Below are 15,437 nucleotides of genomic sequence, written 5' to 3' on the forward strand. Positions count from 1 at the left end.
GGCAGAGAGATGCAGAGGGGCGAGATGGAGACGGGGAGAGACACAGGTGGCACCAGACAACAACACAAAGCCGCCAGAGATGTGATGGAGGAGTGGGGGAGGTAGAGGCCAGCTAAAAGGACAGAGGGTCACTGGACACAGAGAACGAGGGAGTGCGAGGGTGGGAAAGCACAGGTGTCGCGGGGTGGGGAGCTCAGGGATGCCAGCTGGCCAGTCCTGGGACCTGGCCCGCTGCACAGGGTTGGGGAGCTGCCCTGCCCCCACCCACAGCCATCCAGATCCTTTTCCCTTGGGAAAGCTGCTCTTGGGTTCCCTCGCAGACATGCTCCCCGCTGCAGAGCCTCCAGCCAGACCAGAGCCTCCAGGGACAAAGGGTGTATTCTCCTGCGCCTGCCTGCCCAGGGGTAGGGGCAGGGGCAGGGGCAGGCCAGGGGCAGGCCAGGGAGCCTGGCAGGCAGCTCCCGCCTGGCCCCGAGGGCCTGGCCCTCTGGACCTGCAGCTTTTGTTCCTTTTCCAGCCACTCGAAGGCTGCAAAGCCAGTTTGCTTTGCCGGGGACAGTTCTCAACCCTGGACTTTGACCTTGCAACAAGGGTTTGGTTGTCTCTGGAGAGATCTTCCCAGCTTGCACTCGGCTGCCCTCGTGGGCTGGCTGCGGGAGTCACAGGGGACTCTGTGTCTGTGCTCTTGCTCTCTCTCTCCCCCACTTTCCAGGGTCACCCAGGGCACAGCCCGCTCTCAGATCTATTTGTGTCTCTGAGCCGTGTAGCCTGGAATGAGGAGGCACAGTAGCTGAAGCTCTCTCTCCTCGCAGCCAGCAAGGCCCACCGAGACCCAGAGAGGTTGTCTTGCCCAGGTCACACAGCAAGGCAGTAACAGAGGCCAGGAGACTCGGATCTTGCTGCATCCTTGCTATGAATTCCGTGAAGAAACTCATGGGAGCCTCTTTTGCTCCTCTGTGTACCCTTAGTTTCTTTATCCACAAAATGGGAAGACCACATCTGATTGTGTCTGCATGTCCTATCTTTACAGAATTCAGGAAACACAGAAGTGCCTGGTCTGGGGGCTCTGCTCTATTAGAATATTCTCTAGTTTGTCAAAAGCATCCCATGTGATACCTGGGGACGACAGTAGCTGGGGCAACATCAGATTCCCGAGTTCTGAGAGTGGCTTCAAGTCTCTGGTCGGAGCTCTGAACTGGGCGCCAGTGGCTGCTTGCGAGGTGATGCAAGTGCACCCTGACTTACTCCCGGTCAGGGTTTTTCTCTGAAAGTCTGGATCCAGACCCTGAGAAGCACTGCTGCTTTCAAGTGATGGGCATCTGCCAGCATTGCTGGCTGAACCGCCTAGGGCAGGTGCCCTGGGTCAAAGCTAGAGGGACCTCCAGACAGGCACCCAGGGTCAAGGTTAGAATGACCACCAGGACAGAGACACTGGGCCCTTGCTGCTCTCCAGTGGGGTGGGACCCGCTATGACCAAGCCACATGTGTGCTATGGGTGTGTGCCTGCTGGAATGACCCACGAGGCCAAGGGATAAGTACAGCCTGCGGGGGGCATCTGTGAGCAGCTTGGGAGCAGCTTGAGAAGCTCAGGAGAAGGCTAGGCCCACATTCTTAGAGAGGCAGTGGCAAAAAGCATGGGGCATGTTCCGTGAATGCCCATGGCGAGGGACAGAGTGGCTGCAAGCCACATGCACTGCCTGCACGGCACCTGTTAGCAGGAAGGGCTTTCCCAGCTGCCCTTGGGATGATGGAAGGGAAGGTGCATCTCCCTGCTGCAGCTCTTTTGTATCAGCTGCTGCATACTCCTCTGCTAGTCAGGCCTTACGATAGCGTTCTGACTTGAGGATCACTGCCTACGCTGTACCCCTCGAGATGGTCAGCGGTTTAGTGAGCTCAGGCAGGGTCACAGCGGGCACTTCTGTTCGCGCTGCTTCCCCAGCTCAGAGCTGCTGAACTGGGAGTCCTTGGAGGGCAGGGCCTCTGGCTCTCTCATTTGCTTTGGTTTCCCCAGGATCTTGCTCAGTGACTGCCTTGCAGTTGGTGCCCATCAAATAGTTGCCGAAGAGACGACGCGAATGCCTGCTCCTCTCCCCTCCTCTTCATTCTGGCACCACCTCCTCCAGGAAGCCTCCCCCGACCTCAGCCCTCCCTCCTCTGCCTTGGATACCCCTTCTCTGTGACCCCCTGCAGGCACGAGGCTCTTGCTGTCACCCTTTCATTCCCACACCACACTGGAATTGTCTCTTTGTTTCCTGCCCTAGCTGGGGAGCTAGGCAATGGCGGCTGCTATTTTAGTCTGCTTTGCATTGATTTTTCCTTTCTAGTAAAGCCTTCTTCACACTCCTGGGTGTTTTTCTCTCCCAGAGTCTCATTCAGCTGTTATTACTATGCAGGGGCAGAGACTTGATGTAGGCCTAGCCAATCACAGCAGTGCAGCCTTCTGGGCCATTCTGATTAGTTCAGGGATGATGACGTGACTCGGGCTTGACCAATTAGTGAATAAGGCTTCTTTCCAGGCTTTGGTTCTGAGAGGGATGGGAAGAGTTTGCTTATTGGCACTGTAGCTGGGAGCATGTTAACATGGGGTACTAAGGGGCCATCATATGAGGCATCATGCAGAAGGAAGCTGGCTGAGATGGATAGGGGAGTACGCAACCCCTACCTGAGGCCGGGCCTCTGGAGTTTTCAGCAACACAGTGCCAGTAAGCCCCTACTTTTTGCATACATCTGTTTAACGTGTAACTGATCAGGATGTTTAGAGGACAGCACTGGATCTTTTAACCCTGGCCTTTGTAGTTTACTGAACAGAGATTTCTAACCCCAAAGGCTGCACCCTGTGTGCATGATTGCATGCTTGCCAGCCCAGGTCACCAGGCATACAGAAAAGAATGGCCTGAGAGCTGGTGACTGAGGAAGGCACACAGCGAGGCCAACAGGGAGGAAGGCCTGCGGGACATTCAGCTGGCGCACCGATGTGATTCAAGGCAAATCCTCCTGTCCCTATTCCTAGTGAGGTGGATGGAGGTCTGAGCACACAGGGGTCAGAAAACAGAAAGGACTGGTGAGGGATCCCATCTCTCTCTTCCTGGAGCGGTGCAGGCAAGGCTAGAATCACCCAAGGACTCAGTTCTGTCCCCAGTCTGCCGTGCGACCCTCCCCCATCTCAGAACCCCTTCTCCCACCTGTAAGTGGTGGCTGTTGTAGCCCATCGGGCAGGCTATGTGGACAGCAGACAAGATCAGGCCTGGGGTTGGTGAGGAGTGGGCACATGGCTCCTTGGGGTGGCTCGCCCGCTGGCTTCCACCACGGCTGCTGCTTTTTCCTGTCCCTTCTTTGTTGCTTACCTCTCGGTCATGGCCACCTGCTCCAGCATGGCAGAGCCTGTATTGGCCTTCCAGTTTCCAGAGATGGAGGTTCTCCTGTGTCAGAACAAACAACGCACTGAGGACATGAGGCATGCCTGTCCTTGAATCTGCTCTCCTTCTTTGCACTGGCTGCTAGGAGGTTTTGACTGAAACATTGGACTGAAGCTATGTGTAACAGTACTCTTAGGAACACTCTTGTCATCAGCTTGATTTTCTGTTTTTATTCCCTTTCCTGATGATTGCCTTATTTTTTTTGTTGGATCTCACGTCTTGTATCTTAAGCTATGTTTGAAATCTAAAAAGCTCATTAAAAAAATGCTACACCAGGCTCTGGTATGATGGCTTGATTGACTAATCCTCTGCTATGCAAGCACTGGGGTCCCATATGGGTGCCAGTTCATGTCCCAGCTGCTCCACTTCCCTTCCAGCTCCCTGTTTGTGGCCTGGGAAAGAAGTTGAGGATGGCCCAAAGCCTTGGGACCTTGCACCCACATGGGAGACCCTGAAGCTCCTGGCTCCTGGCTTCAGGTCAGCTCAGCTCAGCTCCGGCTGTTGCAGCCATTTGGAAAGTGAACCAGCAGATGGAAGATCTTTCTCTTTCTACTTCTCTCTGTAAACCTACCTTTCCAATAAAAATAAATAAATCTTAAACAAACAAACAAACAAAAAATGCCTACATCAGCAGATAAAATTCACCAAACTTTGTCCTGTTTTTGAGATGAGCTAGGGCAAGTGTGGCCCTTAGTGATTGCAGAATTTTCTGAGGGCCCTTAAATGTAGGACAAACCATCCTCAGGGAGAAGGGAAGTAGGATGAAAATGCACCCTTGCAGGCGTGTGCGTACACACACACACACACACACACACACACACACACACACACACACACACACGAGATCTTCGTCCTTGATTCAATCCCCATGTGGCTCAGTGGCCACATCACCTGTTTTTGGGTGGCAAGGGGCCCAAACATTTGGGCCATCTTCTGCTGCTTTCCTAGGCACATGAACAGGGAACTGAATTGGAAGTGGAGTAGCTGGGACTTGAACCAGCACTCCAATTGGGAAGCCAGAATCTCAAGTGGCATCTTCACCTATTGCGTCCCAGTGCTGCCCCCAGGCCGTCTCTTGTACAGGGAAGAGCAGGAACTTCCGTGGGGAGACCTCGCCTGCCTCTTGACCTTCTCTGTCCCTCTGCCTCTTCTGCTCCAGCAGCAACCAGCCTCCATAACTGTGCTCTGCTGCCCTTCCTCCTCAGCCCCACATCTGCTTCTGTCACCCCACGCAAGCACTGCCTCTGTTTTTACCTCGCTCAGTCCTCTGTCCAGCCCTCCTTCTCTGTTGTACCCCCACCCTGATGCTCAGTGCCATTCCTCTCATGGGTGATGGCTGCTTTAGCACCCCGGTGAAGGAGAAGGCCTAGGGGCAGAGGACAGACCTGACTCTGTTCCTAGCATTCTAAGTGTCTTGGGTTTGAATGTGAGGCAGCAGGTGGAATACAGGAGAGAACACAGACTGTGACCATGTGACACATTGTCTTAGTGTCTTCAGGATGCTGTCAGGAAATGCCACGGGCTTAGTGGCTTTTGAACAACCACACACTTATTTCTCACAGTTCTTAATGCCGTAAAGTTCAAGATTAAGGTGCCAAAAGAGTCACTGGCAGGTGCAAACCTGTTTTCTGGTTCACAGGTGGTGCTGGGTCCTCAGATGGTAGAGGGGTTCCTCCTCCTCTTGTTTAAGAACCTTTCAGCGATCCTAGTTCTGTCATCTTGGGGCAGGGGACAGAGGGGCTCCGATTTCAACACAAGCATTCTGGGAGGGACACAAAGATTCAGATCATGGTAGGACAGGTGCATGACTAGAGCTCTCTGAAGGCCTGGGGATGGAGGGGAATGGGGCTGACCTGAATAACTTTGGACCTGAGTGGAGACAGATGACTAAAGGCAAGCATTGGACCATAGTTGCCCTAGAGCTAAGAATTCAGGATTTTGAAGCTGCCCACAAGCACTGGGATTGAACAAATAAGTCAATGGATGGTGGCTCCTGTTGGAGTAGGGGATTATAGGGATACATTCAGGAGGGGGTAAAAGAAACCATAAGGGACCAGTGGCATGGCATAGCAAGCTAATCTTCCACCTACAACCTGGGATCCCATATAAATTCTAGTTTGAGTCCTGGCTGTTCCACTTTGAATCCAACTCCCTGTTGATGATCTGAGCAAGCAGTGAAAGATGATCCAAGTCCCTGGGCCCCTGCACCTACATGGGAGACCCAGAAGAAGCTCCTACCCAACCCAGCCATTGTGACCATTTGGGAAGCTCTCTGTCTTCCTCTCTTTGTAACTCTTCCTTTTAAATAAAAAAATCTTTAGCCGCTAGGCCACGCGGCTGGGCCCCTTAAATAAAAATTCTTAAAGAAGAAGCATTGAGGTACTGGATGCAAACTGAAGCCATCTGTGTGACACGATTTAGCTTGACATGGATGTTTCTGCATATGCAGAGAAATACCTAAGGATGTGTTTGTCTAAACGGGTGAGAAACACATGTGACTTCCTCTCTGTGTCTGCGAAGAAGACCTGGAACAATGGCAGCCCTGTAGCAACCAGCAGAAGGCCTACGTGCAGGGCGGAAGTGGGCCCGAGAGCGGGTTGAATGGTCAGGGCAGGGGGGACATTCTCCACTGAGGTCTGACCCGGACCTCTTTTCTTGGATGTGGGCCAATGCAGGGATCCAGGAAACGCGGTGACAAATGACACATTGGAGCTGTCAGGCGTGGGATGCAAGACATAAAGGCGACAGCAGTGAGGTCATGCTTAAGAAAGGCAATGGGGACGAGACGTCGCCTAAGTCTAGTGGAAGCATGAACAGTGATGAGAGGAGGACGGTGATGTCACGGTGGACAGCGGGGGGCCTTGGGAGTGCATGGTGGACAGTGGAGGAGCCTTGGAAGCACACGGTGGATGGGGGTGGGCCTTGGGAGTGCATGGTGGACAGCAGGGGACCTTGGGGGCATGTGGTGAACAACAGGGAGGAGGGGAGCTTTTTAGGGGCATCTGAGGGTGGCGCTGGCTCTGGCCTTGCCCAGGGGAGGCAAGGGGAGACAAGAGACAGGGCAGCATTCTCCTCTGAGAGCTGGCTCCATCCTGGAAACCTGGGAATATTTCTTTCTAGGTCACCTGCCCGTCTCCTGACAGATCCCACTTGCTTGAGACAGTACAGTTTGCAAATGACCCTCTGGCTCGTTTTAGGAAATCCAGGTGGGGCAAAACCAGCCGTGGACCACACATAAATGGCTGTGCATGGCTGTTCTGACAGAATCAGGTGGCAGCTAGATTTGGTGAGTGAGCTGGTGTTGGCCTGCCCTGGTCTAGGATGCATGCTGTGCCACATGTAAGCACACTGACAGGGAAGGCTTCAACTGCCAGGAATCATATTTAAGGCAGTCCTTAAATATGGAGCCTTGTACACAGTCAGTGCTCCCTAAATGCATGCTAACCAGGCAGTGTCAGCTGCCAAGGATATCATCATTTAAAGTGACACCAACTCAATCCTCCCAGTGTGAGAGGCAGAGATGTCATGGGGCAGATCAGATTGCTGCAAAGCCTGGAACCTCGCAGCTGTTCTAGGATTCATGTTCATTCTTACAGCTGCAGTCCCAGGATACCTCACCTTAGCTAACCCATCAAGGTGGGCTGTGTTTGCTACCTGGCATTCATTCCTTTTCCTCTAGATGCCACACTTCTGCTGAAATCGGTTATTATTTCTGCCTATCCAGATTCCTGGGGCTTCCCTGGATCCTACTATTTCCAGAATTGATAATTCAATGGAATTTTTGTTTTAAGTTTCTGATCACCTACAAGTTTCTAATATATTCCCCTAAGAACACTGGCAAGTTAGTCAGGCGTGGTTTCTGTTATTTTCAGCCATAGATAGCTGGTGTAACTTCCTAACTGGGTCCTGTAGATAGCCCTTTGCAGCTGATGGCCTCAGACTCATCATTTTTATAGGCCCTAGGGGTCTTCAATAGTGCCAGTGTATTATGCAAAAAAACTATATATGAATTTCAAGATTTTTGGTAACATAATAAATGTGTATATTAAGAGAACTGAATGGAGAGAGAGAGAGAGAGAGAGAGAGAGAGAGAGAGAGAGAGAGAGAGAGAGAGGTCTCATCTACTGGATTAGTTTCTAAATCCTTGTAGTAGCTGAGGCTGGGCCAGGTAGAATCTGGGATGCAGGAACTCAATCCAGATCTCCCATGGATGTGCCAGAGTCCCAACCACCTGAGCCAACACCTGCTGCCTCTCAGCATGCACATCGGTAAGACACTGGAGACCGGAATCTGAAGCAGAGTTGGGATTTGGCCCAAAGTACTTTGAGGTGGGATGTAGGCCAAATGCTTTCTTCAAACGTATCCTTTAATTCCAATTTCCATGAACTTCGTGTAGTCCCCGTGCAGATTACACCACCCCACCTCTGCCTGGAAGAGAAGCCCAGCCCTTCACCCAAGGCATTCAAAGCCCTCCTTGATTTGGCTTCAATTTCTCTTTCAGCCTTGACTCTGAATATAGGCATCCAGTATGTTCTTGCAGTTCCCCCAAACATGGCGTTCATCTTTCTTTCTCTGAAGGAACCTGCCCTTGTTTAGCCAGAGAGAACAATTCTCTGGGAGAAGTTAAGACAGAACAGCCCTAAGCTGCATTGGCTGGAGAAGAAGGCTGAGACAAGACCCATAGAGAATTGAGAGGAACCAGGAGAGGCATGACCCTTGGGTGGAGAAGGCCAGGCCAGGACACTTGAGCCTGCCATCTCTGTCCCTCCCATGCCCTTCTCCCACCATACCTGTCTGTCCCATATTTCAAGACTCACATGTAAGCCTTGTAGTTGGAACCGATCTTCTGGATTCGGATGTCGTACTTGGAGTCGATGAAGGCCTCAGTGGTGGCATAGGTCTTGGCCATGGCCACCACACTGGTGATGTCCTGATAGTCATGTTGGTTTTCCACTTTGATCTGTGGGAGATGAGAGGGTGAGTGCCATCACCAAGCACTCACTGTGTGCACCTACCTGATGCCAGGAGTGGCAGCTCCATCTCCAGGGACAAGGCCTGTGAGAAGATCACCTGTTCTGTGGGGCAGGAGGGAGATAGGCACAGGAGGCTAATTGCCCACTAGGTACCTGGACAAGGTAAGAGAGAGGAAGGGAACCACTCCACCTGGGGAGAGACCTCTGGTGGGGGTTGGGAGGATGAACACACCTTGCAGACAGTCCAAAGAGCAGGTTATTCTCTGGAGTGCTATGGGGGCCATGCTGTGGGGGGGGGGCACTATGACCTGTAGGAAAGGGATGGAGGTTCCCCCTGGCTGAGGGGGAGAGGGTGGGGACGGCTGGGCAGGGGGAGTCAGGGAGAGCAGGTCGTGCAGGGCCCTGATGGTTCTGAGAGAGAACTAGAATTGTGTTCTGAAGATTCTAGAAAGTCACTGAAAAAATTTAAACTGAAAAGTAGTTGCATTCATGTTTTAGAAAAATCACTTAAGCAGTTGTATAGAGAACTGAAGGGAGGGGTATGATTTGAGGTGCAGAGAGATTAGGATGTGTTCCGAGTGTGGCAGATTATGTGTAAGATAGGCCTGCACGTGACTGATGTCTTGTGGTGTTCATGTGGAGTGTGTGTGTGTGTATGTGGTACATTGGATGCCTGGGTGGTGTGTTTGTTGCGTGTTGTGTTGCTTGTGGGGTATGCAGTTTGTGGAGCTTATGCTTGTATGTAGTGTATGAGTGTGTGTGTGTGTGTGTGTGTGTGTGTATGGACCAAAGGTTCCAGGGGTAGGGAGAGGGGAGAAACTCACGCTGCTTATTGGGCTAAGGCCAGGAACATGGGGTGGTGTCTTGAGGTCAGGGTGAGGCCCCAGGAAAGCTTACAAGGCCAAGTGCAGGGGACGAGGCCAAGCTTTGTGATAGTGATCTCAGGACAGAACAGAGGCGGTCTCCCTGCGGCTGTGGACAGCTGGGCGGCTGCCCCTCCTGCTGGCTGTGGGGCCCTGATATTTCAAAAGGGGTTACTCTTCCTGGCCACCCTCATCCCCTACATCAAGGCAGTGCTGACACCATGCCAGACTCTGGCACAGCCCACACCCTCTCGGGGATGGGAAGCAGTGGGGTAGGAAGGTTGATCCTCCAGGTGCCACCCTCTCACTTCACAAGCTCTCTCCCGGCACTTCCCTGCCTGCATCCCTCCCACCACCAAGCCCACTCTCACTGGCACCAGCACCACAGCCTGCAAAGTTCTTTGCAGTTCTCCTGTGGCCCTTAGCCTGGATGGAGAAACTTTGCCTTCTTGACTTCTCTAGGGCGTTAAGCAGCTAAGCACAGAGCTGGAAAATGCACTTGAGACCCCAAAGGCACAGCTTTGCTTCGAATGGGCTCCTGATCTATCACTGTTGTCTGATGGTAACAGACTGAGCAATGGCTGGAGGGAGACCCAGCAAGCCCTCTCTCTTCCAGCCCTCCAGGAGTCCTGGCCTTTCTGGCAACTCTAGGTCCTACTCTGCAGAGTAGGTGAGGCACCTGTGCAAGAGTTCCCTGGCTCCTCCTCCCTTGGAGCTCTGCATAAAGCCTACTTCTGCTCCCAAGCTGCGGTGTAGGGCTTGGCTCCTCCCTTGGTGCCAGGCTTTTAAGCTACGATGGCTGACTATGCCCACTTCTTGAGGAATGAGACCCCTCAGTTTAAGCTGTACTCCTGGTCGCCTTCCTCAAGCTTATGCCGTTCTAGTCTCCCTTATGGGTAGGTGTGATAAAGTCTCCAATTTCTGGCCAAGGAAGGCTGAGTGGATACGAACATGATATGAATATGAACATGAAATGAACATGGATATGATGTGAACAACTGCTTGGTGGGGACGTGAAAGTGCAGGTCATCTTCTTTTCCCTCTGTCCTCTGGTTGGGATGTGGACATGATGCGTTGAGCATGAGTAGGCAGAGAGGACCAGGAGATGAAAGCCACATGGTGAGAAGGGTTGGGTAGTAACATGATCTGTATCCCCAACACTGTGACACCCCAAACCCCTAGCCCTGGACACCTCAACCCCCAAGCCCTGGACACCTCAACCCCCAAGCCCTGGACACCTTAACCCCCAAGCCCTGGACTGTGTACACTCAGCCTTTTAGAGGACTTCTTACAGAGAAACCCGTCCTAATGTTGTTCACACGACCATCAGTTTGGTGTTTGTTAGAGCAGCCCCAACTATATTTCTGCAGTGTGTTTTCAATCACTTAGTTGTCATTGGTTCTTTGTTCCACCATTTTTACCTCCCTGACCATCAGCTTCTGTCTGCTCCTGGCCTCTGTGGATATCCCATCCCCTAAGTCAGTCTTTTTAGATTTCATTCCCCACCATTCCATGGAAAGGAGTTTGGCCAAGCTCAACTTTGCCCAAGACTATAAAGTTGCTTTGACCTCCTGCCTTAGCCCTCTGTAGTTTTCCAGTGAACTTTCTGGAGGTTGACTTCTGTACTGTCCATCTCTTCCAGGTCTCTTGTCTTTCTGGTAACTTTTTCACAGTTTATGTTACCTCTTCTTCCTTTCATGTTCTTTTGACAGTCCTGGGGTTGCATCCTTGGCCAACATTTGGATGCTGGTAGAGGGAGTTTCAGTTGCCAAAATAAAAGAATGTGGGTGAGATCTCGCAAGGTTGGTTTGTCTCATTCACTGATTTGTCATTCACTGGTGGTTTTGGGAGGCACTACAGCATCCATATCTTGGGTTTCCAGCACAGCACATGCAGCGTCGGCTTCCTTGCAGGTACAAGTTGTCCACAGCATCCATTTCCCTCTTCCTCTCAGTCACAAAGCATCTGATGACCAGTTCGCTTCCCCATCACCCTGGCATCTCTCTGTGGCCACGTGATCATGCTTTGGCCAATGGGATGTGAGTAGAAGAAAGACTTGAACTTTCCAGGGAAGGGAAAGGCCCCCTTTCCCTTGAGTGAAATGTGGAACATCTTTGGCCTTGAGGCTGAGGACAATACCTCAGGGTGGAGGATAAACAAGCTGGAAGAAGTCTGGGTTCCAGAAACCAAGGAAGTCTCAGACCAGGCCTGGGCTGCTTTTGCCCAGACCATGGGTGGGAGCCAAAGTCTCAGCTGATTTAAGCCATTGTAAGTGTGAGTTCTGGCAGCTGGACTTTGTCTCAAGTGTTAAAGAAGCCCAATAGTGCATCATGCATTCTTTCACAGGGTGGACAAAGGAAAGTGAAGAGATGACATGCAGACAGAGCAGACTAATTCATGAGCTTCAGCCTAGCCTCCCTTTGGTAGCCTCCTCCTTTCCTGCTTTAGTCTAAGTGGTATCGGGGGAGGTCTGCCATCTTTCCCTTCTCCAAAGTAGCACATCAGAACCCAGGTCTCTCTTCCATTGGCTGTCCCAGAGTCTCAGAGCCCCGACCAGACGCTCCTTATCATTTTCTGTTGTTTTCTTTACCCAAAACCTCCCAAATAGGCTCCAAAAATCCCTGTTCCAAATATCTGCATCCATCTAGCCATACCTATCTTCCCATGAGACTATGTGCTTTTTAAGGACAATTATCTCACTCCCTGTAATGTGTTCTACACACTGCAAGTGCTTCAGATGTGCTTGCTGGAGTGAATATAAGAAAGCTGTAATTTGGGAAGGGGAGGAGAAAGCAGGAGGAAAACTAGGGGGGGGGGTGCGGTTCAGAAACAGGTAAGGGCCGCGTGCCTCTGGAATGCTGATTTTTTATGAGGTGAAGCTCTCGGTAGGTGCTTGGGCTTGGTACTACCCTCTCGGAGGGCCCTGGCTCCCAGCAGGAGTCCTGGAGAACTCCAGAAAAGGGGCAAGTGTTGTGGAGTCTGGGTGGGGCCTGGGAGAGTGGGCAGGCCCCAGAGGGTAGGTGGGGTGAGAGGGCGTTAAGGACAGCAGCTGGAGAAATGGCTGCTGGCTTGGGCAGGGCGACTTGGCATGGGGCTTGATTTGTTGGCTGGAAACCCCTCCAAGCATTCACAAAGACAAACTGAAAACAGGAAGTCCTAAATGAGCTGTGATCCAAGATCACCCATGTGCTGCCCAGAGGAGCTGCCACGGGGGAAGGGGACCGGCTGTGAACTCCCTGGCTCCCGAGGGTCATGCCTACCCACCCTGCTCTCCTCTTCCTCCGCCTCCCCCTTGCCCATCCACCTCTGCTTGCTTCTCTCGCACTCCCACCTCTTGCCCTTTTTGTCCCTTTGTTTCCCTCCTCTTCTGCTTTTCTTCTCTCCTCTTCCTTCTTTTGCTTCTTCCCCTCCCTTCTCCCGCCTTTGGATCTCCTGGAGGCCTGCTCAGTGTTGCCTTTCTTCCCTGCTTTCAACTTCAGCTCGTTCCTTCTCTATCTGACTCTCTGCCTACCTTCCCTCTTCTCCTCGTTTCTGCTTCTCCCACACCCACTGCTCTCTCTGCCTTCTTCCTGGATGTGTATGCGTATGTGTGCATATGTGTGCTCTGTCCTGAGGCTGAGTGAATGAAGCATGGAAGCAGAGGGGCCGAGACATTAGAGGGTGTGGTTGGGATGCAATTCACAGACTTCTGAATGGGATTCTGCTCTGATGCTTCCTAAGTGGAATTCCAGCTTAGAGAAGAAGCGTTGCTTGTCAGCTGGATGCACTGTCCTCTGCTTGGTTGAATGGCTCTGATCCAGGAAGTTCACCGTGGCACAAGGCAGTGCCCAGCCGATCTGGGAGTGTCCAGCGTGCTGTTATTTGCATCACAACAACCAGTCACCCACCTGGGCCACTCTCATTGTCTAGTGGACAGGGCAGTCAAGCAGGTTAGTTGCAAGCTCCTGCCTTATGGACAATGATGATAATCAATTTGTTCAAGAAACCAGAATAGCACAGAGGTCTATACACTCGGCTTTTTATCTCAAAGTTTCAGGAAGTGATTCTCTCTTGTAGGTGTAAGCCACCAGCTTGATACATTGTGAGGCTAAAGTCACTTCATTTTGATTTCTATTTTCAGGAAAGCCTCCGCCCCTTTTATTGTGTATTGTGCAACCACATTTTGCTTGATGCAAAAGTCAGACAAACAGGAGCCACCCATATACCAAGAGGTCCTCCACCTTCTCTTCCCTCTGGAGGTGACCAGTGGTTTTGGTTTCTTCTGTCACTGCATTTTTTTTTGAGCAAATATGTGTCTTCCATGCCAGAAATTCTTGTTAGTAGCATGGCATGCTCATCATTTTGCACTCTCCTTGTCTCGTCCCAAACAAGGTTTAGACCATTGCATAGCAGAAATCAGGCACTCAACTCCATATCATTCCATAACAGCAAACTATTACACTGTGGACTGTATAGCTATTGACACAGCCAGTCCCTTGGTGGTGTGTGGATTGCAGTCTCTACACCATCCTCACGGGAACACGTCCCACAGCCTCATGATGCCAAATATCCTTTACAGCCAGAAAAGCAGCCCAACACCTGTCCATCTCTACCCACCCTCTCTCCAGGCTGTATGCCCCTTTTGCAGAGTCTATACCCTCTCCCAGTTCTGAGGGACTTCTGATGGAAATGATGAGCCTCTGAGAATACAAACTGTGGCCCCTGTGTCTATGAAAGTCTTCTTGGACAAATAATGCTGTCACGAGGCGCCTCCTGCACACAAACTCTTTCATATGTCAGCCTCTGTTTCCTTAGTTACAAGTGCAATGGCCATTGCCCAGCTTTTTCTTGAGTATCCTGTATGTAATGTGTCTTAGAAATTTACCATATGTCCTTTCAGGAACAAGTAGTGTAAAATACTTATCTTGGGCCTTCAACAGGTGGTCCAATGTCTGGCCTCTAGCAAAAGCTCAACAATTAGAGAGTGTAAGTGACTGAATGAATGAATCTACTCCTTGTCTATGATGGACAAACCCAGATGGATTTGGCCATTTGGCCAAGTCATTTATTTATCCCACAGATATTTGGATAGCATCTAACATATTCCAGAAACTCTGATGGGCTGGATAATCCTCGTGATATCCCGCAGATATCAGAAAGGAGATAGACTTGTAGCTGGCTGGATAACTAAGTATATCAAACAGTGTTTATTGATCTTCCAATGTAAGTAAAGAATCTCTATTAAACTATAGAGATTATTGAAGACATCATAGGTGCAAGACATTGTGCCAGGCAGGTCCTTTGACATTTGCTAGAATTGTATTTAAAAATCATAAAAACACTGCAAGATACTTTTTATTATCCCATGTCACTAATCAGGAAACTGAATCTTGGAGAGGTGCCTTAAGTAAGCCCAAACAGCTGAAATTAGGGATAGGCGAGCTGACCAAAGTCATGTGTGACATTGAGCTGAGAGGAGTGGTGGACACGTCAGAAGACAGAACCAAGGTGAACACAAGAGAGCTGGCCATTAGCATGGTGAGTGTGAAGTCCTCTGCTGGGACATGGATAGTACCAGGATCTTGTGTGTAAAATGACCCGGGGATATTAACTGAGGACAAGCTCATGCAGGTCTTGTAACAGCTGACTTCACATTCAGCCACATTCATGGCTACAGGGTGATGAATAGGCTCCAGGCTCCATTTATCTAAGAATTATAAATATCATATTCCCTGTTGTATCTCTGGCCTCCAGTAGCACAGTGTCTGGAAGAAGCCTGCAGGCATGACCTGGGTAGAATGGGCACTCAATACATACCTAATAATACTGTGTGTATCCATTTATCACCCAAATGGATTGAGTATTGGTTCCCCAGGTGCTCCTACAGGTGCATAAAATGCAACAGTGTCCTTGAAGAGCTCATGTTTTGGTGGAAAGCCAGGGAAGAAGGACCCGAGATGCTGGGGTTGGGCGAGGTGGAAGGGCTCTAGGGTCAGGTGGGTGAGGAATGCTGAGCAGGAGGGATGACTTCACAGACGATGACTTGGGGGGACAGTTCTGAGAAGTTGATGCTGGAGCAGAAAGTCAGGTGAAATGAGAGCATGAACCATATAGGACCAGGAACAGCAAGTGTCAAGGCTCCTGGGTGGGAGTGTGGTGGGTAATTTTGATAGAGGTAGGGGACTGGCTTATCTGATTTATGCTGA

At 51.0% G+C, this 15,437-nt stretch overlaps 1 protein-coding gene across 2 annotated transcripts in view; it reads right to left on the reverse strand.

The window, feature by feature from the left end:
* The window catches only part of SYN3 (synapsin III), a 364,967-nt gene that overhangs the window by 16,515 nt on the left and 333,015 nt on the right, over positions 1 to 15,437 (reverse strand). For both annotated transcript variants that reach the window (XM_040985146.1, XM_040985156.1), the window contains 2 exons: positions 8,234 to 8,376; positions 3,345 to 3,419 (listed from right to left, as the gene is read on the reverse strand). In XM_040985146.1, the coding sequence (XP_040841080.1) occupies positions 3,345 to 3,419; positions 8,234 to 8,376 (218 nt within the window). The remainder of the gene's footprint in view (positions 1 to 3,344; positions 3,420 to 8,233; positions 8,377 to 15,437) is intronic.

This window comes from Ochotona curzoniae, unplaced genomic scaffold (assembly GCF_017591425.1).
Source record: "Ochotona curzoniae isolate NIBS_2020 unplaced genomic scaffold, NIBS_Ocur_1.0 contig_1014, whole genome shotgun sequence".
In the NCBI taxonomy this organism is placed as follows: domain Eukaryota; kingdom Metazoa; phylum Chordata; class Mammalia; order Lagomorpha; family Ochotonidae; genus Ochotona; species Ochotona curzoniae.